This window comes from Parasteatoda tepidariorum, chromosome 2 (assembly GCF_982258835.1).
Source record: "Parasteatoda tepidariorum strain Cologne lab strain chromosome 2, Ptep-v5.0, whole genome shotgun sequence".
NCBI lineage: Eukaryota > Metazoa > Arthropoda > Arachnida > Araneae > Theridiidae > Parasteatoda > Parasteatoda tepidariorum.
Genome location: NC_141756.1, coordinates 58,813,623 through 58,839,575, shown reverse-complemented (window position 1 = coordinate 58,839,575; position 25,953 = coordinate 58,813,623). Strand labels below are relative to the sequence as shown.

At 26.2% G+C, this 25,953-nt stretch overlaps 1 protein-coding gene across 2 annotated transcripts; it reads left to right on the top strand.

Annotated features, from left to right (window-relative positions):
- The first annotated feature begins 478 nt into the window (after positions 1-478).
- On the top strand, positions 479-25,953 carry Rbbp5 (retinoblastoma binding protein 5). Of its 2 annotated transcripts, none has more exons than XM_016060920.4 (15): positions 479-839; positions 2,064-2,089; positions 5,383-5,555; positions 6,871-7,011; positions 7,092-7,179; positions 10,517-10,588; positions 11,118-11,227; positions 12,555-12,674; positions 12,759-12,912; positions 14,005-14,076; positions 15,124-15,308; positions 17,694-17,790; positions 20,240-20,342; positions 22,242-22,388; positions 25,810-25,953. In XM_016060920.4, the coding sequence occupies exons 1-15, from the start codon at positions 821-823 to the stop codon at positions 25,839-25,841; spliced, it is 1,539 nt and encodes a 512-aa protein (XP_015916406.3). In that variant the 5' UTR covers positions 479-820; the 3' UTR covers positions 25,842-25,953. The 2 variants fall into 2 exon arrangements, with proteins under 2 accessions (XP_015916406.3, XP_015916405.3); XM_016060919.4 differs by having other exon boundaries at positions 25,807-25,953.

Here is a 25,953-nt window from a genome sequence, read left to right as displayed (position 1 = left end):
AAGTAAATAGTCCTTAAATCAGTTCCGAAAAACTTTACAAAATGATGCCCGGAACTGAAAAACATAAATCGAAACAATAAATAAAGCTGAAATAATTTCAATTTTTCTTCATTTATTATTATTCATACTTAGATTAGTATATATTTTTTTTTTTTATCAAAACATGAATGTCAATAAAAGTATAAACTCAAACTTTTTACAGTTCATAAAATATATCTTCTATTATTTGAGCATGGTAAATATTAAGGAAATATCGTTTACAAAAATTCAGTTTCAGCAATTTTTTTTTACTATTATAGACTGTTATATATATATTTTTTTTTTTAGATAGACTGCTGTGTTTTCAATGCTTTATTTTCAATGAAATCGTTAATTTGGAACGTTGTTTTGGCCTAATTTTTATTTCGACTTTGCCCGCGAACGTCCTTCGGCAACCGATATTAGCGCTCTCTACCATGAAAATTATCCCTTGTCACATGACTTGAATTGCCAAAAAATATCAAACTTTAACTGTAACTCATAAGTTTAAGCTCAATGTTTGTTTATTTTTAAGTTTCAAAAGTAATTTCGAAAGTTTATGAATTTCTTTTCATATGGGAAAGCTTTAAGATTGGAAGTTTAAGAATATCATGACAATTAATGAAGATGCAATCGTGAAATGATAATAATTATTGTTTCACTAGGTTTCTGATATTTTTTTCTCATACCGATTTATGAGTAACTTTCTTTAAAAAGACACATATTTATTTAAATTGATGTGTCAATATAGATTATATTTGAAAAAAGTATTGTAATAACATTACATATAATAATTGTCAGCATGAATCTGGAACTTTTAGGTACATGACTTTTCCTTATATTTCTTGTTGAGAGCAAAAATTTATGAATGTTGCAGTTATTTAAGTTTTATTTATGTTATAATTTAGGTGTTTTGTTATTTAATTTTTTACTGTTCAAATACTCAAGTGGTTAATTTGCTTGAAATGTTAAAACACTGTAGAAATATTTCGGTTTCATTTATGATTTTTTCTTCTTTTACTTCTTTCTACAATTATATTTTAGTAAAAAGGTATAAAGTGATGTGAGTTGCAATTATTTACTTGGAATTCCATTGTTTTTGCATATGTTAAAGAATTTATATAGATCATTTTGAGTTATAAGAGTTTCTTAAAGAAATAAGGGTTTGTATTTGTTAATTGTGTTCAATAATTGCACTATTTTAGAATTATTAAAAAAAGATGAGCTTATTTTAGGTTTCAAATAAAGCTTAAAAAATTACTGTAACGTTTTGTTTATAATTCTATTGGTTATTTTTAGGAATAGTAAATGGTAATTAGTACTTCAAGAAAAGCCATAAAGTCTGTTTTTTCTTACAAGTTTAATACAAAGGCCATAATGGCTGGCGGAAACTGTCAGATTATGATAAATTTTTTTGTTATAAATTTCAGGATATTTCCATATTCGTACTGGGATCTTTCCGTATTGTGATCTGTTGCGCTAACTACAATCACCAAGTTGCTAAATAGATTTTAAATTAGCAATTTTAAATAAACAAGCAAACATGTAGATGTTTGCCCGGGGGGTTAGCTATGAGTTATATGTTTTGAGATGGTCCCTTGCTGTGATACTTTTTTGAGTTTCTCGTGGGCCGATGCCTAGAAATTGCCGAGGCTGTTTGTTCATCAACATTCAGCATTTGTTTAAAATTCAGTAACATATTTAGGTAACATATATTATTAGTAACATATTATTATATATAAGGGTGTTAATATGTGGACGTGGGAATATCGTTATTTTGCCAACCAAATAGTATCTAAGAATGATAATGATTATATATTGATATAAATGCCTATGTGCATGTTAATTTTTTGAGCATGCATTATTTTTTAAAATTATTGCTCTAAATCTGGGAAAACGCAGGGTTATTTTTTCTCCGAAAATTACAAATAAATTCTGACACAATTCTTTAGTACTCTTATAAATTCTAGCTAACTTGTATTTTATTTTACTTTAAAATTTTTTAATACTAAAAAAATACTAAAAATTTTGGTTTTTTGTTTTAGAATCTTTTGGGCAGAATTATCCAGAGGTAAGCATTCTGTTTTTCTACACGACCATTATATAATTATCCTCAATTATTCTTGCATGTCTGAATAAATATGAAATAATTAAAAAAAAAACCAATTTACAATTTTTTATAAATATAACACGCAAAATATATTTTATATATTTTGTGTGTGGGGTATGATCAAAGTGTTGTGACGGCTGTGACAACACTTTAAATAATTAGTATTTTATATCTATATATATCCTAAATAAAGTGAAAGGTTAAATACTTTTTGATTTTTCAAATGTACTATAATATATTTAAATTACTTTAAAAAATTTAATTGATCTCCAGCACCATAATGGGATACCTGCGAGTGTGGTAGTGTGGGTATCTCGATCCTGATTGGTTGTTTAAATGTGACATTTGTTTACATTAGCAACTGGTCTTTCCATTCTATTTCAATTGAGCTAAGCCCATCAAATATCAATTCTCTTAAGTGATGCATTCTTTAATCCTTCACAAAGATTCTTTCACAAAGATTTTAATTCTTTCACTATATGTTTCTTATTTAACACAAATGCATGCATGAAGAACATAAGAAGTACATGTGGAATATAAAGTAATTATGCAATAAAGTTGCCAGGTACACAAAACAAAAAGTGTATCACAGTATCAATAAAATACCTAAATAATAAATCCAAGAAAGAACTATATTTCAATAAATTTGATGCGCGATACAGCACTGTATTTAATTTACTTTACATTAATTAACATTCTTACTTAACTCAACTTTAACATGCCATTTTTCTTATTAACGATCAGCTGGTGCTGAGGTCATAGGTGATACTTTTCTTCTAGAAGTGCAAGTACCCAGTTACGAATAGAGAGTTGTGAGAGTCATAAATCAGGCTACTATAAGCATTAATAAGAAAGCAGCACATCAAAATTTAATAATAAAAAAAAAACAAGAGAATTTTATTCTACATGCATTTCTTGTACTACACTTGTACGAACTTCTTGTACTACATGCATTTTCGAACAAAGCAAAAAGGAAGTTTTTATTCATTTTAAGCAATTTTCTTTTTCATAATTTTTCTCTAATTTCATTATTCTCATTTTTCATCATTTAAATTTTTCTGTGTTTCATTTACTATATTCTTTTTCAATATTTGTAAATGTATATGACTATAAATATGAAAACTAAATACATAAGCAGTAGAAAGAAAAAAATAAATGGATTTTTAAAAAGAATAGTGATTAATTCTTTTGTGAAACTTGCTGAAACAGGACTACTTTGTGTTTTGAAAGACACTCAATTGAGTTATTCTAAATGGGTTAACAATGATATTGGGAACAGTGAAGTAGTATTACAGCTTGATTTGTCATTGTGAGCCATAGTGCAGTTTCTCAAGAAGCGATTCTCAAGTGATTCTATAAATAATTACGAAATAACTGCTCAGGTTGTAAACCTTGCAAAATGACACACTAATCACATCTTTATCACACTCGTCACAGCAAGAAGAAAAAAATTCTGCATTGAAAGATTAATTCAAATCATGATAATTATGTTTTATATGAAAGTCTTCTAACAGAAAAATAAATTTCCACCAATAAAACTTTGCAACATTCACATTTGCGGGAATTTTTACAAATCTGTACTTAAGTGAAAACCATATCCCAAATGAGTCATACTTATCACAAGATTATAAAATTAAAAAAAAAGAAAATTGGAAGCTTTTGCAGTTTTATCTCTACTCAATTATTGAAATGCAGGTATAGATAAACATAATTGAAAAATGTCTGATTTATTGCTCAAAATATAGATGTAACGTCTCCATCACTCAGCTCCATGGAATGGCCCTAAGGTTTTGTTTCAATCTTTATTGTTCATGTTATATTACTTTTCAAAAACACACAGAATGTGAAATTAATTTGTAAACTTGCTACAAATTGTAAGAAACTTATAATTGCTAATGTATGCTCTGTTCAGCAAGCACTGATAGTTGAAATTAACATAACAGTCTTGCTGCTACATCAACTAGTTCCTTGCTGAGGAGATTTTTTCTTTCTTACCATTTATTTTTCTGATTAGTGCTGCTTGTCACAACTTTTGCATCTGTCAATGAAAGGAAATTTCTGCTGAAAATTTCACCATCGTGGAAAATTTTTTACTATTGCTAAAAAGGGAAAAAAATCCTCTTCAAAAAAAAGTTTGTATTTTTCAAATTAATGAGAGAAAAAACAGTAATGTTTACTCTTTTTCCTATCAATACTAACACAATTTAAAATTGTATTTACATGAATTAGGATCCTGTTTTGTATTTTCACTATTTTATATCGAATACTGCATTTTATATTCTAGTGATTTGAAAGCTACTAATGTGATTCCTGTTTAAGTAACTTAAAAATAATGCATTGGAATTCATATTCACCTGATTTAAAAATAAAATATCGAGATTCATATTTCTGTGATTTTAAAATCAAACATCGAGATTCGTATAAATGCAGTTTTATTATCAAATATCGAGATTCATATTCACATGATTTTTAAACTAAATGTAGATATTTTATACTCGCTTAATTTCACAATCTCACATTGAGATTTATATTCACATAATGTAAATCACATTAATATTTTTATTAAAATGTTGATAACATTCTGTGGGTAACTGCTTCCTGCATACACTTTTTTCTTGCTCAAATTTGAGTTAGTTTTTTTAATTACTTAAAAAGTGTTTTACACATAACATGTGTGAATTTCTATTTTCTACTTTTTTGGTTTTACTGAACATATCCCTGTGGTATGAATGAATCAGTATAGAGTCCTATAAGTATTAAGCATTTGGAAAAAAAACAATATGTGATTTTCATACAAATTTAGCTAAAATAAGGTGGCTACGAAAGGGTTGAAACTAGTTACAAGAGTTGATCGATGTGTGCAGAAAGTTTTTCAATTGAGATTTTGCGTTTGCCGAAAGTTTTTCCCTTTACCTAAGTCTGGTTCTTCTTGAACTAATAAATTTGAAAAAAAAAAAAAAAATTTTTTTTTGGGGGGGGGGGAGGGGGCTCCCTAGCTCTTACTATTTTGCTAAAAGTTTTTTTTTAACCCCTGAAAAATCTTAAAACACTTATCCCTGACGAAAAATGTTTGCTGTAATTATAGTTTATTTTTAATTCATTATCTTCATTATTTTTTATCATCTTCATTAATCTTCATTATTTATTTATCTTCATTATTTTATCATTATTTTTTAATGTAACTCCAATGTAATTTGATTTTTTTGGTTAACATGTTTTTATTTTATAAAGGCTGAAATTTTGTTTGATTTTAGGAATTTGATGGATCCTTGGATTGCATCAGTCTTGCAGTAACATGCGCTTTCAACAAACATGGCACACTGCTTGCAGTAGGTTGTAATGATGGACGAATAGTTTTGTGGGATTTTTTAACTCGTGGAATAGCTAAGATCATCTGTGCCCATATCCATCCTGTCTGTTCCTTAAGGTAAGAAATAATAGCATCCTTCTTTATTTTTAATATTATTATTATAAAATTATGAGATTGCCATTTGAGTCACTTAATGTTTGCTAATTTTTTGACTAATTAATTCAGTTATGAATAATTTTGAATGAATAAACTCTGAGTTAGATTTGCTCTTACCTTTTAAAAAATTATTTCTTAATGGATTTCATTTTTCGAATAAGAGTAGAACTATTCATATATGTTAGTAAGAGCTTTGATAGTTGAGTCTCTACATAGGACAATGTGTTAATATTTCATTTGAAATACATTTCTTGTTTGTTTTCATATTCATCATCTCTTTTCATGCCTATTGACACGTATTATTCTCTCTCCCCTTTCACCTGCTGCTACTCTTGCTTCTTGCTAACTACATACCTGCCAAGTCTCCTGTTTTTTGACGAAGAATCTGAATTCTAACAAACCTGTTTTTTAACGAAGTCGAGCCGTGATTGTTCAAGAGATAGTGTTCACCTTCCAATGAGGTGAACTGGGTTCGAATCCTAACTATGACTGGTCGGTGTGAATTCCACATCCAACTTGCATCCACCACAGTGCTGATGTAAAATATCCTCAGTGGTAGACGGATCTCGGGTTAGAGTTCCCTTGCCGTCAAATTTACAGTGGTAATTTTTCGTGGTTTTCCTCTCCATGCAACACAAATGTGGGTTAGTTCCATCTAAAAGTCCTCCACAAAAGCAAATTTTGCCTAATACTTTCTTGTAGTTTTCTTGTCTTTTGGATTGGGTTCAAAATTACAAGATTACAGAGTTGAACATTGGTAGTCATAAACCCAAAATTGTGTTGAATGTTCAATGACAGTAATGAAATAAAATATTTTAAGTAATTATAAATAATGGCTTGAAAAAATCTTCTTTAGATTAAGATTTATATACATATTTTTTACCTTGGTAAATGTAAGTACTTATATTATTTCCAATTTTGAATTTCTCTTTTTGACTTACATGATTATGCATGATGTATCAAAACTTTACTTGTAGCCATAAAAATGTCACTTGTAAAATCTCTGTTATTTCATTTCTCTATTGTTGGCAGGTATGAAACCGTTCAATACCGTTCATTTTCATCATCCTGTGCCTTTTAAATTTTTGGCATGCTCTTTTTTGTGTTCCCTCCGAAGCCTGGTTAATTGCGACACTAGAAATTTCAGCTCTGTCCAAAAAAATAAATAATTTTTAAAAGAAAGGTTTTTGTACAAGTATGCAATAATGTGCATCTTTTCACAATAACTCTTTTTAAAAATTGCTTCCTACACACATTTTAAAATTTATTTCCATAGCTGGAGTAGAACTGGCCATAAATTGCTAAGTGCCTCAACGGATAATACTGTATCCATATGGGACGTTCTCAGTGCTGAATGTGATTACAGATATAGATTTCAATCACCAATTCTTAAAGTTCAGTTTCATCCTAGAAATGAGTAAGTTGAAAATTTTAAAACTTTGATGTACCTGAGCAAGTTCTTGAATGTGTTTTAAAGTTTGAGTTCCTATATTTCAGTAAATTGTTATTAGTTTGCCCTATGAAACATGCTGCCATATTGGTTCAGGTGGATGAAACTCACTCAATTGTACCTTTAGATGATGAGGTATTCTTTATTATAGTTTCATTATAAATTTTGTAAAGTAATAATCTGTTTTAATTATAAGGTGACCTGGGATAATTCCTGATCAAGAAATGCAAACATCTATTTTGTGAAAAAACTATTCAAGATAGAATTTCAATATTTACTGGAAGTTTGAGGCTATATGTGATGAATCCTATGCTACCTTCTTTTGTTTGAAAGTCTAATTAGAATTTAAACGATTTTAAATTTTTAGTGATCAGGAATTACCCCTTCTCTTGATCATTTCTGGGGTAATTACTGATCACTAGTTTTTATAGTAAATGGGCTGTTTAAAAATAATTATACAATGGTAATTAACAAATAAGACTTTAAGATCAAGCAAATAAACCAAAAAGATATTTTTAAGCAGCTATTAAAACGTTTTATTTAAAAGCAGGAATAAAGATTAACACTTCAGCTCTGGCAGCAGCTCTCACACTGAAATTTTCATTTTCAATCATTAAAAGAAATTTGCTATTTTTGCTTTCTAGAAGCTTAGTATCCTTTTTAAGCTAATAATTTCTCACCATATTTATATTAGGTTAATTTATAAACTTAAAAATTATTCTAACAATGTACACACATAAAATTAAGATAGAAGAAAGGTAAGATAAGCTAGAAATGGTGCATATCAGAACACATTTGTCTTGTATACAGTTATAAACAAATTTTGTGATTATAGTTAAAATATATTTTATAGTTGTTTCACTTAATAAGTATGAACTGTTATTTAAGAAAAGACAATTAACTATTTATTAGCTATTTTTTATACTATTTATAAGAAGAAATGAAAATGATCAGGAATTACCCCAGTGATCAATAATTACCCCATCTGTAGGGGGCAACATTTGATATAGTTTCTTATAATCAATTATAATGTTTACAGTAGATGTGAAACAATTAAACAAAAGCTTACACTATTTACTATCAAAGAAAAAGAAAGTAACTCAAAATATTTATTATTAAGAGAAGGAGGGGGATCTTTGCAGAAATGTGCAAATTTTTAAACCCATCTTTGAAAGGGAAAATGCAGAAAGCATTTTAAAAGATACTTATTTTGTTAGATTAAACAAAAAACTATTATTAAGTAAATGTAATTATACTTTAGTAAAGTGTAGAAGCATTCTTGTCCATGTCTCAAATTTAAAAATAATATTTTTTTTTTAAAATAAAACTTCGGTGATCATTATTTACCCCAGAAACAGAGCGATCATGAATTACCCTGGGTCACCCTAAACTAAATTTTGTATTTGAACCTAATATAATATGCTGTATTCATTGTTGTTAAATATTAAGCTTATGTGTTTATTTTATTGAAAAAAAAAGATAAATTATTCTTTAAAAAACTGATCTTTGTTTGTTTATTTTTATTAACTTTTTTACGCATGCAATTTACAGAAATGTGTTTTACTTTTTCTTGATTTCAGTTTATTTTTGTTAAAAAAAAAAGTAGCTGTTAAAATTTCTGATGTGTATTAAATTCTCTGCTTAAACTACATATATGGCAGTAATATTAATTGCTAGGCTAGAGTATTATTGTTATTATTAGAGTCCTTAAAATTACACTGTTATTTAAGAACAAATATTAAACTAAAATTATGCTTACCTCTTTCGATCTTTAGAATCTTTGCTTTCATAACCTTTAACTTTTTGGTTCTGTATTTTTTTTATTTTGAAAGTCAATAAGCATTAAATTTACTCTGATAACTAAATTTGCTATTTTTAACATAGTTGTATCTATGATTGTCTGTCTTTTTTTTTTTTTAAACTTTTTAAAATTATTTTTTACTTTTCTAAATTTTCTTTTCTTAAATTTTGACATTTACTTGTGGGTTTTAAATATAATTTTTATTAGAGCTGAAACTTCCAGGATATCACCTTTTTAAAGTGTGCCATTGAAGAAATTCAAAATTTCATTTCTTAGGACAACCCTAGTGCTGCCATTATTCAAACGATAAATAATTATTGTTCCTTAACTGACTTTAAGGAATGATTGTTCTTTTCCCTTTTTTTCTTTCTTTTTTACATGCAATATACTAATTTTCATTTTAAGCAGGATGGAGTCTAAAATAAGAGTGACCTCCAAAATCTTAATTAGTAATAAAGATGGCATTAAGATAGCATAGATTGAAATTATAAGTGGAAATTAATTAAAATCTAATACTAACTTGAATAAAGGCTAATACTAATTGAAGTTTTTGTTATTTTTCAAGTTTTACGGGATTTTACTAAACACATAACTTTTACATGCGCAAATAAGAATTTATTAACGAAATTTTCTGTAGTAAATGTAATATGTATTTCATAATATTTTTAATATTTATAATATAATATTTTTAATTTATAATACTTAATTAAAAATGTTTTTAAGTGTTTTTAATTATGTTATTTATATATATTAAGTGTAATTTTTAAGTGTTTTCTTTGATAAATGGTATAGTTATAAAAGTTTGCAGTCATTCAGTGATATGTTATTCATTTTTCAATGTACATTATACAGTCGGACCTCTATTTAATGAAGTCGCTAATTCCTGATAATTAGTTCGTTATATGGAAAACTCGTTAAATAGATAAATCACCTTTTAAAATACTTGAACAACACAAAATAGGTTTTAAATTCATAAGCATTAGGCATAATTAAAGTAGCAATTGATGCACCTTTATCTTATAAACTAGTATCTACTATTTATTTTATAAATCTTAACCATAAAAGAAATTTGCATGGAAAGCAAGAATAAAGCAAAACATTATCCAGTGTTACACTATTATGCTACATACATTTTTGATTTAAAAAAAAGCTAAATTTATGTCTAAAATTATTGCTGCATTTTTTACAAAAGTAATTTTAAACATTACCACATGTGTTCTTAAGTTTAATTGCTACTGATAAAATCTGTTAATTTGGACTGAGTTTTTCGTTTCAAATGCAAACAAAAAGGGAAAAAGATTTTACTGCTTCCTCTAAAATAACTTTTAGAGAAAGCAGTAAAACATTACATAAAGCAGTGGATTCGAAAATTAATTCAAGGTCACTTCCCCCATAAAATGCGTTAACAAGTTTGAAATGTTCTGAAATATATTGAAATATTTGTTCTGAAAATAAGTTAGGGAAAGTGGATCTCAATGAAAAGTTCGTTAAATGGAAAATTCACTTCACTATTTGGAAGTTATATTATGAAGAAATTTCCAAAATGTTCTTGGTTCCTCGAAAAAATTCGCAAAATGGAAGTTTGTTAAATAGAAGTTCGACTGTATTTTGGAGAATTAATATCTGTGTTATGATAAAATATGAATTGATCTTAATTTTTTCCCTTCCCAGTCTGATTTGAATATTGTAGCTTCATTTGATAGAAAAGGGCACCATATATACACTGGAAATGCTAAAGGAAAGGTAATTTATTTTTAAACTTTAATGTCTATTAAAAATTTGTGATATTTATTGTTATATAACTTCAACTGATTGTCTTTTAACTCCTTATCATCAATTTTTCTAAATTGTCAATTTTCTTAATTATCAATTTTTAATGTTATCCTATTCAGTTGAATCTCTGAATTATGTTAATTCGCTTTTATTTCAGTTGTGTATAGAATTCAGAACTGATCTAAGGAATCAATTTTATTTTACTTGTAACTTTAACTGTTGTGACTATAGATTGAATTTTTGTTGTCATAGATTTTTATTTATCCATTACCTGATTAAAAGGTAATAGTAATGCAAGTTTTGTAAAAGCTAAAAAAACTTGCATGAATGAAAAAAAAAAACCTTAATTATGTTAATAATGATAATAATCATATAATAATAATATAAAATAGTGTGTTTGTGTTTGATTGCCAATTATTTATCATCCAAATAATTTTTATTTGATAGTGAAAAGTTTATGTTCTTTAAATGTAATTAATTTGTTATTTCTTGTTTTCAGATCTTAGCTTTATCTGTGCCTGAATTAAAGTTGAAGGCTTCTTTTAGAGTTACAACTGGTACATCAAATACTACCTCTATAAAATCTATTGAATTTGCCAGAAGAGGAGAGTAAGTAAATGATAAAGAAAGTTATTATGAGTTCATTAAAATTTATAATATTATTTCTGAAGTCTTATCTATTGAAATTACTACAGAACAAAGATTATATGTTGAAAAGGATATTCAGTGTTAGTTATTCAGCAATCCACATCTTTACATATAAAATGCAAAGCCCCCACTCACTTGCTCACCATTAATTTTCATACAAAATTTAGCTAGAAAGCTAAATTTTCTGACCATAAGTTTTTTATGAGATTAATAAACTAAAAAAGTTTCATTTCTATATCTTTTAATATCTGGGTAGTTAGCGGGTAGTTGACCCAAAATTGACAATGATGCTAATTAGCACGTTTTTATCAAGATGGAAGTCTCAAATTTGAAACATGCATTCTTTATAAGATAAGTGAAAAAGAAGTAAGTTTCATTTTGATAATTGTAATTATCATGGTTTATTGAGGTAGTAGCCTAACTGGTAATAATGCTAAATAACGCATTTTTACCGAGATAGATTCTCAATTTTTATTCTCAAATTTGGACCATGTGTTCTTCATGAGGTAAATAGAAAAATTTATCAAGTTTCATTTCAAAATAAAGATTTGTTTCAATATTGGTATTTATCAAGGCAATTAAAAGGTGATAAGCATAATTGGCGATAATGCTAAATAACATTTTTACCGAGATAGAAATTTTAAATTTAAGCGACGTGTGAGCTAAATAAAAAAAAACGAAGAAATTTTTTTCCAAAATTTTGTAATTATCAGGGAAATTGGGAATAATTGACAGCAATGCGGAATTGTATTATAAAAATAATATTTAATTTGTAGTAAAAAATTATTTTCTTCAAAAAAATAATAATAAAAAGTAAAGCCTGTTTGTGTTTCTAAATTTGAGTTTGCAATAATAATATCTTGCTTTAGAATATTCAAATCTAACTTTTATTTGTAGCAGAATTGGTAAATATTTCGGTTTGGTAAAAGTATAATTCTATATATGGCATAAAACCTTGAAATATTGTTAAATTTACATTAACGTGTAGAATAAATTATTTTTAAAGTGTAAATAAGTGAAAATCAAATTTTCTTATCTTTAAAACTTAAAAATTTATAGAATTATGTTCCTATATGTCAGTAAATTGGAATTTTATACTTTTTTGTTGATCTGTTTAGTTAGCTTCTTACCTCATTATGCAGTAAATCCCGTTTTAGTTGCCAATTTGTTGTTTCAAAGCAAAATTATGTCTTCATATTTATTTATTTTTTATGTTTGCTTTTAACTTTTGATGTTTAGCTTCTGATTCAATAGGAAATGTTTCATTTTAATAAATATATTTTTTTAGCTATTTTCTTGTTAATGCTGCAGATAGAATTATTAGGGTTTATGGTAGTCGAGAAGTTCTTGCTTGTGGTAAAGATGGTGAACCAGAACCTATGCAGAAATTACAAGATCTTGTGAACAAGTATGTTTTCTAAAAATTAAGATTTTAGTTCATTATTTTTTTGTCTGATAAATTAAAATAGTAATTAATTCTTTTAATTTGCAGAACTATGTGGAAAAAATGTTGTTTTTCTGGTGATGGGGAATATATATGTGCCGGATCGGCACGGCAACATTCTCTCTATATTTGGGAAAAAAGTATTGGAAATTTAGTGAAAATTCTTCATGGCACAAAGGGAGAGTTACTTCTGGATGTAGTTGTAAGTTTTTCAATCATTAAGTTTTGACTTATTAAATCAGTCATTAATTTGTTCTGTGTCTTGTATTTGAAAGATAGCATGAAAAGTTTTTAAAAATTTAATTATGAACTTTTTTTTCTTAATTTTCTAACACTTTGTCTGGTACTTTGAAAAATTAACTATTTGTTTATCAAAATTATTTAAACAAGAAAAAAAAAACATGATAAATTTTTTTAAAAAAATATTTAGATTCTTTAAAATCTTAAAACAGAGCTATTACTTTAATGAAGTTATAGTAAACCCACATAGGGAAATATATCTTTTTATTTTTTATTCCTTAACCTAAGATAATAAAAACTAGTTTTGAATAATTTGGAGAGCATTGCATATTTTAAATTAACAATCATTCTTTAATGAAGATTCTAAAGTTCTTTATTTCTAGTTGAAAAAATAAATCACTAATAATGAGTTGGATCTTTTATTTTTCTAAACTTTTTTTTCTCCATACATATGTTATATAAGGATGTTTATAAATAAAAAGTGGATGATATGATTGACTGTTACTATCTATCATAAATAAAGCTTTATTTGATCATTGAAAAAATAGCTTTTATTTAAGTTGTAATCCTAGAAAAGTTTTGGATGTAAAATATTTAATGTAATTCTTCATATAGTTAATTTATAGTTGTTAATTTATGCAATAATTTTTTGCAGTTGATTTAATAACTGGTTAATTTTATTTTAAAAAAAATAAGTTGATTTTATTATAATAATTAACTGTTGACTTGATTAAAATATAAATTTTTTATTTAAGTATGTAATTACTATAATTTTGCTAGTTAATTTAAATAAATTGAGAAATTTTTATGTATATATATGTTTTTTTGCTTATAAAATGCTTGTTGTAAGTACACTTTACTTAATACTGTATAATTTTTTTACATTTTATATTTTCTGTTTTTAAAAATCCTAATTTTAATGAATAATAAAGCATGTCTGTCGTAATTTCATTTAATATTTCATTCTAGTTTTTATAAATTAATGCATATGTATATATTTTTGTTATTGTCAATCTGTAATTCAACTTCTTTTTTTATTTTTAATTCCTTATAGTGGCACCCAGTTCGACCTATAATTGCGTCAATATCTAGTGGTGTAGTTTCTATTTGGGCTCAACCTCAAGTGGTTAGTATCTTTTTATTAGTTCAAACTGTTTAGATTTATATTGTACCAAAGAGTTAAAATTTTGTGATTACATGACAGTTCAATCCATATCCTTTTGCAAAATTCTGCTTAACTTACTAATTCTTTTGTTCGAAAATAAGAATTATGAGTTAAGTACATTTATTTCTAATTAATGTGCATATTTTTTGCTAATTAACATTGCTTCTTAGCTATGTTTTTATTTATGTAGAAAATAAATAAGTAATGTGAGACCATAAAACTCATATTCAGAGGTTCGATTACAGGAAACTCTTCCAATCAAAATAAACAAATGTCTTTTCCTTTTTACAAGGAAAAAAAAATTATAGTTTTTCTACCTTTATGCTCTGTCTGAAAAAATTTTTGTGTATATATATATTTGCTTCTTTTTATTGCATTTAGAATCGATAATATTTATACTGCTTTAATCAGTGCACTTTTGGAAATGATAAAAAAACTAAAACTTTTAATGAAAAAGAAACTTCTGTGAGAGGAATACACTATGAATTTTAATAAATCTGAATATATATAATGGTGGAAGGAAACAGCAGCAGACAAGTTTTGTTTTTGTTGAAATCTTAAATATTTTTATCAAAAAAATCTACTCAGATTCATTCCTTGTTTGATTTTTTCTTCTTCTTCTTAATAAGTAGGATTGAATTTTTTTTTTTAAGTGTAATTTTTTTATCTGAATATTTACGTTGCTAACTCTTCCTGATAAGTGAAAATCATAAGAAAAAGAGGAGTAAACTTTTTTTTAAAATAATTTATTAGTGAGATTTATTTTGTAGTTTTGTTTAATTAAATGTTATTTAACTAACAACAAAACATTAAATAAATACTGACGTTAATTATCAGTTATTTATTATTATTGAATAATGTAAGTTTTGAACTTTGTTTACCTTAAAAACCTATTTCCCAAATAAATCTATTTCCCGAACGTATCGACATTCTCACGATTCCAGGTATGATACTTTCCACTGTATTAAAAAAAGTTGCACATTTAAATAATAATTATAATTTAATTAGGAAAATTGGAGTGCATTTGCCCCTGATTTTAAGGAACTTGATGAAAACGTTGAGTATGAAGAGAGAGAAAGTGAATTTGATATTGAAGATGAGGATAAAAGTCCACAACTTCATGCTGAAAAGCAGGATGAAGATGAAATTGTTGATGTTGTTACAATAGAGCCAATTGCCGCTTTTTGTAGCAGGTAAGCAGTTTGTAAGAATGTTGCTGAAATTACATTGTTTGTTTTGACCCATAAAAATGTTTTATTTATGTAAAATGTTTTTCAAAAATTGTAATACTTATAGGGAAAAAAATTGAATTTGGATTTTGTCTAATAAGAATTTTTTTCTTTGATACATACATGACTAAATTTTTAGATATTAATGATTTTATTGTAATTATAATGACATTTAATATTAATGCAGCAAATTTTTAAAGTGTTGCTACTGCTATTCTAGATTTTGTATCTATATTCAGGGGTGATTGTGCTCTGGAAAAAATCCGGATGGCCGGACTTTTGGCTTACCGCGATCCGAAAGTTTACTGAAGTCCAAAGTCCCGAAGTTTCAAGAAATCATCGATCACATTTATATATAAAAATTCTTGTATATTTAGTTTAAAAATATTAGAACTAGAATTTATACTTGGCATCTCTTTCATTTGTTAATATTTTTTCTGGTACAATAATAAATGTGATTAGAGATAAAAGTAAACTTACACATAATTATTTATTTAAATTATGCTGCATATAATTCATTTAGAATATCATGTTTTGAAAATTTCAATGATTTAAATTTATAAAGATATTAATTTTTCGAATGATTTTACACAAGAAATTTTCAGGATTTTTGAGTTGGGCCACAATCACCCTTGTATATTTTTAAAGATGCATTATATCTTAAAATAATGCAGTATTATTACTCTTAAAAATATTCTGTTTTCAATATGATAATTTGATTCTGATAATATTTTAATTTAATATGAATTAACATAAAATACATTAAATTAGGTTGGTGAAACAGTTAACCTTAGGCCAGTGAATCTAATTTTAATGTTAAAATGTAAAGGATGAATGCGTCTGAAACTACACTCTTTTTGGAAAAATGGGAATGGTTTCGATGGTCAAATGCAAATTTTATGTAAGGAAGAATCTAGACACAAGTGCTTAGTTTCACTGCTTTATAAGAAAAAAAAATTTATTTATTAAAAGTATTATTATTAATTAATTATAGTTGGTATTTTTTTAATAAATAATATATATTTCAAACAAACAAGTTTTGAACAACAAATTTAATTTAGTTTTATTATTATTAATTTTTAATAAAGTTAAAACAAGCTTAGATCTTAAATATTCTTTCGGTTAAGGTCTGTGTAGCTAAGAAAGTTTTGATTAAACTTGAAAGCTAGCTTAAGAAGTAATTAAATAATATTTTCCCCTACCTAAACCAACTTCTTTTGAAATATTTGAATTTTTGTAGATTTTGTTTCAACCTAAAAGCCCTTCAAAATGTATTGGAAGAAACTTCTTTACCAATTTTTTGATTTAAGAATTTCTTATCTTTTTGTTTTTTGAATTGAACTCTAAGGAAAGAAGTTAATTGCTGAAATTTTTATTCTTTAAAGTAATGCTTTTTAATTAAAATGACTGAATTTTTATTATAGTATATATATATATAGTATATATATATATGTTTTAATTTCGTGATAAGTATTCATTAAAAAATAAATATATTTTGTTTTACTTTTATTTGTTATGTACATTGAGTGAGATCATAATATTGGAGAATTATTGGAAATTTTAAATTAAATTACAAGGCAATGTCTGTATAATCAAAGTTTAATATTTAAAAATCTTTTGTTACATTTGCAATTAAAACTGTGTAATATTTTAACCCACTCACCATTAGTTACAAGATTGAAAGATTAAATATAAGGAAATTTTATAATAAGTTTTTCTTGAACAACTTATATGGTGTGCATAATTGTAATATAACTGATGCATATAAAACTCATCATATGATGTTGTTTGTCTAATCGTTACGACTGTTCTTAATATTTAGTCCTCAGAATTATTGTTCGTATTTTATATCATATTAATGGACATAAATGGTTTAGCAGTTTTAAATGCAACATTTCTGTAAATTTTGTGTGTAATATCTCATTAAGTATCAATTATAATATCATTATTTATCAAAATATCAATTTTAAATAATATTTTTAAATCATATTTTAGCGAAGTATCTAACTGTATATTAATATCACAGTATGTTAAGCCAAACTATGATAAGCCATTTGATCTTATAATTAAATATAAAAGTTTTTTTTCCCTTTTTTTTTCCAAATCAACTCTAAATTTATGAATAGAATTCAGATTAATATTTATACAGGATCTCATCTGTTTAATTAAAAGGCATATCTTTTAAACTTATATATTGCTTTTAAACTTTTTATTGATTTTACCTTTCATACCTCGTATGAAAGCCACCTGATTTCCAATTTCCTAATAACATAAATTCATGTCTGTGATTCTAAATATTGCCAGTGTGAAGTTAACAATTCAATTTATTCTTAAAATGAATCTATTTAGCGACGAAGAATCATCTGATACTGCTGCTCTTCTCTATCTTCCTATCTCACCAGAAATTGATGACCCTGAAGAAGGATGGGGCCACACTACTGACATTGTAATCTTCCTTTATTTTCTGTTTAATGCTTAATGTTATATTTATTTTGTTCTGGATTCATTTTTGATATTAATTTGTGAAATTAATGTTAATACCCATAGCTTTCTCATTTTTATTACTTTGGCGGAAAAGCCATTCTTTTAGTAGAATGGCTATATCTAATGCTGATAGTAGTGGGCAATTCCACGGAAGTGTCAACTTTTAAGTGAATTTTTTTTTTTTTATGAATTGCATATTTTAATTTTAAAAATATGTTCAAAAATAGCAAAAGTCTACATATTGCCGTTTCATTTTTGATAATTTTAAATTTTTTGAATCTGGCAGCATTCTAAAGTAATCACATGGCTGACAAGTGAATTGGTCACATTTGTGCTCAAATTGTTTTCTTGAAAAATACTTATAAAATAAAAGAAATGTATCTTTCTTTTGCAATATTTTGATAAAAATATGCATATAGAACAAAATTTAAATATTTTAAGTTGAATATATAAAATAAAAGTAACTTCTTTTACGTCATTCCTTCACATGTTTTAATAATGCATAAATTTCCTGAGAACGAAGATAAGATGTGACATTGGCAAGTTAGATATAAAACCTCTTCAGAGACAACCTAATTTTCAAACTGTTGAAATTTTTACTAATTCTTACATAAATATTAATCCTGTTTATCTGTTACATTCTATTTATCATTTACATATTAATAAAACATTTTTTAAATGAAGGTTTTCTTCTACTAAACTTTTTGTCATTCCGTCACAGCAAATAGATGTTAATAACTGCTAGCCAACCTGAGGTTAATTTTCCAAATTCACATTTTGCATTGCTTACACATTATACTAAAAGTATAAAATAGTTCAGAAAAATAAAAGCTGCAAAATTCGCAGAAGCTACCAGTTCTAAGCGGCATGCCAAAATGTCATTCCGTCACGCAAATAAAAAGTTCGTAAAATTAAAAGTAAAAAAGATAGAAAATCCTGTTTTTTTAGTTTATGAAGCGCATTATGCCAATAATAATGATATGCATGAGAAATTTTTTTTTAATTTGAAATTAGATACATAGAAACTTCAATTAATTGTTATTTTACAAGTCAAAATGTCATTCTGTCACATATGGAATTGCCCTAGTTCAAACGAAAATATGAAACCATTAATTTTCATTAAACTATCAACTAGTGTTTAATTTCTTTTGTGAGTTCAAGAAATGAAAGCTTATTATGTAAATTTCTATAAAATTTTTTTGTTTCAAAAAAATTATATTAGAACTTTGTAGATACGATTGTAAATGTAGGTTATATGCATAAAAGTATAATTAATTTTGTTATATTTTATGTCATTTAGAGGTTTACGAAAAGTTAGTAGTTAATTTGAAAAATAACCATTTTTTTGCAGTTTATACATAATTTTTCATGTTTATCCTTTTATATTTGAGATTAAGTGTATTTTGTTTATTCCTTCCATACTGTAAATTTTTTTTTGTGAAATTAATTATATTTTTGGACTTAGATTAAATATAATTTATTTCATTTTCATTTTTTGTCGATTGGTTTATCTTTTAACTTAATTTATCTTTTGGAAGTTATTTTGCTTCTACTTTTGATTATGAAGATTGCTATCTATGGTTATAATTAAATAGTAATAGAAATAAAAACTTAATAAGTATAGAATGTTCTGTAACAATCTATTAAATTTATATTTGATTATAAGGCAATTAAATTTCAAACAAATCTGTGCAGTTATTGGTTGATACTAGTTGGAAAATGCAATCATATTTAAATTATCAATGTAAATGTTAATCATTTAAAAGAACTGAATTTTAACTGCTTATTTTATGTTATGCCTTTTAACCACAAAGAAACTTTTTATTTCATATTTGATCATTTTGTTCATTTCTCTCTCATCCAGGACAAAATGTTAACTCATAGTTCGAAACAATTGATTTTTGATTTTTGTAATTAATAAAGATAGAATTATATGTACAGTGGGTGACAGTTTTCTTTTTTACATTTAACTTATTTGCTAGAAGGAATATTTGTTATGAAATTATCATTCAAATATTCCCTCTTTTTATTTAGATAAAATGTGGTTTTTCTCCCTAATAACCATTCGCTTATCATTAAATATCAGCATTTGGTATAATTTTGCTCTTTCCTAGTCAAAATGTTTGCAAGTTTGCTCCTAAACTTTTTATGTCGATTGTAAACTTATGTAGTTGAACTTAATTAGTTAAATAGAAATTGCTGCTTTTATTTATTTTTTTCTTGCCACAAAATAATTTCAGTTTTTTTTTTTTTTTTTTTTTTTTTGCATTTTTGTGGATTTGTGTTTTGTTTTACTGTGATTTTTAAATTTCATTGCTTACATATATTCTATTTATTTCATTATCATTTAATTGATGGTAATTAATTAAGGCTTTTTTATAATTACTTTTATCTGATTTATAATTTTTTAGGCAGAAGATGCTCCTTCTAAAAGGTCAACTAATGATCAAAATGCATCTAAAAAGAAACGTACTAAAGTAGTTGATATGATCCTTGAAAATGCACCAAAAGATGGTAACTATGCATCTTTTAAAATTTCTATTAATTATTATGCTAGTCTACTGCAGTAGTCAATTGTGCACAAATTAAGAGAATGGACCTTTAATTTTCTTCAAGAATTTATATTGTCTATGATTTGTTAATAAATATATATAGAAAATTAATAATTATTAAGTCGATAAATTTATATAGGCATCTATAACTACTAAAATATTTGTCTAGGAAAATTAAATGTAATAATTTATTGAAATAAATTTTGGTTAGAATATCAGAGACTATTATTTTTTGGAAACTATATTAAAGAATTAATAGTTTTAGGTTCTAATGAGTAATTTATATTATGATTTTTCATTAAATTATGGATAGATAAAAATAAGTTATAGTAATATATTTATTATTATGAAAAACAGTATCATATCGATAAACAGTAACAGTAGCTTTGATAAACAGTAGCATATCTAAGGGGTAAAATATTAACTAATGTAAGACAAATACTGTCCAAAATCGCTTAAAGCATTTATTTCAATTTATTGATAAATGTTTTATGAAATCTTTGTCTGTAATTTTCTTTTTACCCACGTAATTTCCTTTTCCACGACAAAAAGGTTGAAATTATTTCTATATAAATTTGCCTTTGTGTTTAATTATTATTTACACTTAGTTAGTTGAAATTATTAATTTCATGTTGATTTAAAATAAAGGCCATTACATTTATTATTTTTTAATTACAGTGCGCTCCCGATTATCCGGGTTAATCACCGGGACAGGTCGCACGGACAATCGAAAAACACGGATAATCCGAAAACTCCTTTTATTAATGAAAAATTCAATATCAGTACAGAAAATCTAAAAATTACTGACATTTGCACGCATAACATCAAATTAGGAATTTTCCTTATTAAAAAATGTGTAATGCGTCTTCGCCATATATTGATACACATATTTTACGAACCGCAGTAATGTCACCGTAATCAAATCCTCCCATATAATCTAATAAAGTTTCCACAGAGCAGCAGAATGAGAAATTGTATTTCATTCATTTACTACATGTTCTGCTCATTTACTACATGTTCAGTTACTATCATCATTATTTGATTTAACAACATAACAATGTCTTCATCAGTCAAATACTGTAAGTCAGGCTCACATGCATCACTTTGAAACCAATCTTCTAAATTTTCTTCATCAAGAATTTCGAAACCTTAGATTTCTTTTGCTTGTTCGAGAATACTGTTATCATATTTTTCTTGAACATCTGAAGAGGATTGTTCATCAAGTGGTATCATATTTCTCCACGATCGTGATAACGTAGACGATTTTCCATATCATCCATAACGTAGACGATTTGTTCCATATGCTGCAATCCAATAACGAATATTGCTTTCCAAAAATTTGGTAGTGTTATAGCTTCATGAATCAAATTTTTTTAATCTTGAAAATGTTTCTCTTTATATTTTTTGTGTGACTCCGGAATGAGCATGGATAATCCGCAAACCGGATAATCGAGAGTGTACTGTATATTTAATTAAAGAAACAAAATTGCTTTGAAGCTGTGGTAGATGATTTCTTTATTTAGTTCTTAATGCCACACTAGGAGAAAAGCATTTTTAATGAAGTTAATATGTAATTAAATAAATTAATAATTTAAAAAATTCTTTGATCAATCCTATGTATTCATTTTGACTGTCTAACTGAAACTTGTGTAAGGTATAATATATAAATTTATATTAAATGATAGCCCTTACTAACAAGCTCTTAAATTTCAACAAATTCTGCCAATTTTTTATCCCTAAACAGTTTTTGGCAAGAGGTTGTGAAGTTTTCCTTTTTTCTTTATTTATTATTATTAGAGAGTTGTGAGACAAAAAAATGTTGAAAAGCATTGCTATAGAACATGTGCAATTTCTTTTTCAGAAATACATCCTTTATTAAGTTCAAAATCAAAGGACAAAGTAAATCAGCAAACTAAGAAAGTCGGGAAGTCCCGACAACACCGTACAAATTCCAATTCAGAAAATAAACCTTCTCATAGATCAAAGCATGGCAACAAAAAAGAAAAAGGTAAGATTTTTTTTATTTTTTATTCTATCCTTTTTTGTCATTGAAAGTTACATGTAGTTAGAAGAAAAGCAAGATCTCTTTGAATGGTACTTTGAAAATACATTTATATATAAAGTTAAAACTCTAGAATAATGAAAATAAATAAAGAAATAAAAATAGGTAAATTTAAATAAATTGCAAAATTTCCGAAGCTTCTAAAAATTTATAAATGTTATGAAATCTTGTTTTATCATTATCATGTTATATTGTGTTTTATTATTGTAATATTATTAGATTATCAAATCTGATACAGGTAGGATATCTTTAAAAAAATAAATAAATAAAAATATTTATTTATTGATGCAGTAAAACCTAATGTTATGGACACTCTTACAAAAATGATGCCTCTCATTATGGACATGTTTTTAATTCCCCATGAATTTTTTATGAATATAACTGGAAGTGGACAATCGTTTATGCTTCAAAACGTTATTTTTAATCGCTATTTTAAATTCGACGTTAAAAGGAAACTTTATATTTAAAATACTAAAATAAATTTGCTTCTTTCCACTGTTTTTGAAAACATTTAGTTTTTTGACTTATCCATGATTAAAAATATAGCTATATTCCAGTTCCAAAGAATCAATCATTCTTCTGTCACCTTATTTTATATTTGCAAAGGAGGGAGAGAAAATGGTTATGAGACCCCGTTATTATGAGACATAGGTTATGAGATCCCACAGGTGGAAATGACTCATTAAATGCTCTCAATATCCCTTCCCCACTTAAAATTACTTTTGCTTTTAATCAATTTGACCCCTAGACATTCATTACACAGCTGAGTTAAAAAAAAGTTAGTTAGTGAAAGAGGTATTCATATAAATCAAGCGTATATTTTGACTCATGCATGACAAATAATCGATTGTGAGTATAATAACTCCTTAGAGCATAGTGTCTTACAGGTAGATATTGCCTTGTTCTTTTTTTCTATGCATCACTTGAGACTTACCTTCAGAAAGGTATTGTCAAATTTCTTATCAAGTGATGGGGATGTGTTAGGGATGGTAAACCTATTGATTGAAACCAACTGAACCAAAAGTTGAAACATTACTTAATGCTCAAGCTTGTATTGAGGAACTGAGACATTTCTTTCAAGTTAAAAATGATGAAAATGGTATAAAAAGGCTTAATGATTTTAAAATGTACCATGAAGATATGGTAAGTCACAGTTGCTTAAATCAAACTTCTATCACTTCTTTCTTTTTAACTGGATAAGTATAAAGCAAAGGCAACAAATTTATTCTTTTTATACATATAATATTATAATTATGTTAAGTTCAAATGAATATCAATTTGAAAAGTTATTATAGATTATAAAATATTACTTTGTCATTGCAATTATTTTGAATTTATAACACTAGCCTATGTTATTAGCGTAACCTTTTCGAAAACAGAAAAGACTAAAAAACAGGGCCAATTGGTATCTAAATAAAAGGAATAAAATAATTCAACCGTCCACTTTCTGTTAAATATAATTAAAATAATAGTACAAAATATTTTTCAGCTGCATGATTAAAAAATTTTGCCTTTATATTGATGCTATATATTTTTATATATCTTGATATAAATAATCTTTATCTTTCTATAGCTGAGAAAAATAACTGGTCTTGACTTAGTTTGTTGCTTTAGCAGAACTATCTATGTTAGAAATATTATAAATATCTATATTATAAATATTTGTTTAACAATATTGATTGAAATAAATAGGTTAAGGATGTTTAAATGTGCCCTCAGTTTTAACATACTTTTCTCTTCCCAACGTAGCAAAACATTTAACTAAAGCATTGAGTTTTGTTGTAGTTTCAATTTTGATCTAAATGATTTTTATTTAAAATTATTTTTTCATTTAACAGCTTAAAGACTGCTATAAAAATTTTAGTGAATTATTGAGTAGTTATATTTTTGTTGAAAATGGTTTTTCTAGTGTGTTAAATTTTTTGTATTTTTATTAAAAACTACACACAAACACATTTCAGAAAGGTAACTGTTTTATAAATTATAAACTTCTTATTTGTTTTAGTGTCAGTTTAAAATTTCTGTTTTTATTTGTTGTAAAAATCATATTTTAACTTCTCAATTTTGTAACAAATTGTCAACTGCATGCAATATTTATTCTAAAACAAGGCATAGCATTGAAAAGAGTTCATAAAAGTTCATATTTTGGCTGTAAATGACATTGGCATATAAAAATACTTGTGTTTTTATGATTAAGAAATGAAGATGTTAATTTTCATTTATTACTAATGTTGACTTCTATATACAATTGTCAAACCTTCTCAAATTTGGGCCGGCTGTTCAACAAACGGTTATAATATAAAATAGTCAAACGTTGAGCCGTGGTGGCTCAGAAGATAGAGTTTCGCCTTACAGTGAAGTGAACCGGATTAGAATCCCAGCGGTGGCTGATTGATATGACTTCTGCACCCCGATAGCACCGCCCACAGTACTTACTTAAAATATTCTCAGTGGTAGACAAATCATGGGTTAGAGTCCCCTTGTTGTCAGGCTAACCATTGGAGTTTTTCATGGTTTCTGTCTTTATGTAACTCAAATGCCGGTTAGTTTCATCAAAAAGTCCTCTACAAAGGCAAATTTTTCTTAGTATACTTGATCCTGAACTTCACTTGTCTTCTGGGATCAAAATTAAAAAGCTATGGAGTTGAACATTGGTAGCCCTAAACTAAAAATATGGTTGGCTGTTCAACGACGGTTATAAAATAAATTAGTCAAATTTCAATGCTTCAAACTTGAAAAGGGACAAAAGTAAGTAAATAAAATAAAATAAAGTTTTCAATAACTCTAATTATTAAAAATCAATCTTATTATCATTAGTAGAATTAGAAATAAAAACCTATGTTCGATTTTTTCTTAGAAGATTTTTTTCAATCATATCACTACTCTTTGAAAAATGCATTTTTTTATTTCTGTTTACTGATTGATAATGTTTAGCAATTGACTGTTTAAAAATAATTGAAAAATAAATTTCAATGTTTCTTCAGACTTGTTTGGTGACAAATCAACAACCAACAGGCTTTCTTTATTTGTTTTAAATCATTTATTTTTGCCTTCATCTCTTGTTCTTATAAAGGAAGTGCGACATGCCAACAAAAATAATTAAAATTCATTGAACTGGTAATGAATTTATTGATATATCGAATTTCATTGATACTTTATTTCAGGGCCTGCATGATGAGACTTATGAACAAAAAAATTTTTTAAGCAGTTTGATTTCTGATTTAAACTTAGCAATTCAAGTACAAGCATATGTAAAAGTTTTTTTTTCTTTTAATGTGCAAAATGAGCCCTTTAAATCTGAAAGAATTTTAATGGTCATTGAAGTTTTTAAAGTATCACTTATTCAGTTAATTTTTACTTTCAGTAGACTACTATGGCTGGAAAGATAATATGGACTAACTTCAATCTGCTGTTTACATCAAAATTCAAATGTAGATAATCATGAAAGAATCATTACACATTTTTCTTTTAAATTTGTAATTTTATTTATAAATAAACTCTCATTTTTTTT

Bases quoted from the DNA above. Each gene is read 5' to 3' on its own strand.
- Rbbp5 (XM_016060919.4), top strand. The intron at 7,180-10,516 runs GTATTCTTTATT...TTCCCTTCCCAG, and splicing joins TTGTACCTTTAGATGATGAG to TCTGATTTGAATATTGTAGC. The intron at 17,791-20,239 runs GTAATCTTCCTT...ATAATTTTTTAG, and splicing joins GGGGCCACACTACTGACATT to GCAGAAGATGCTCCTTCTAA.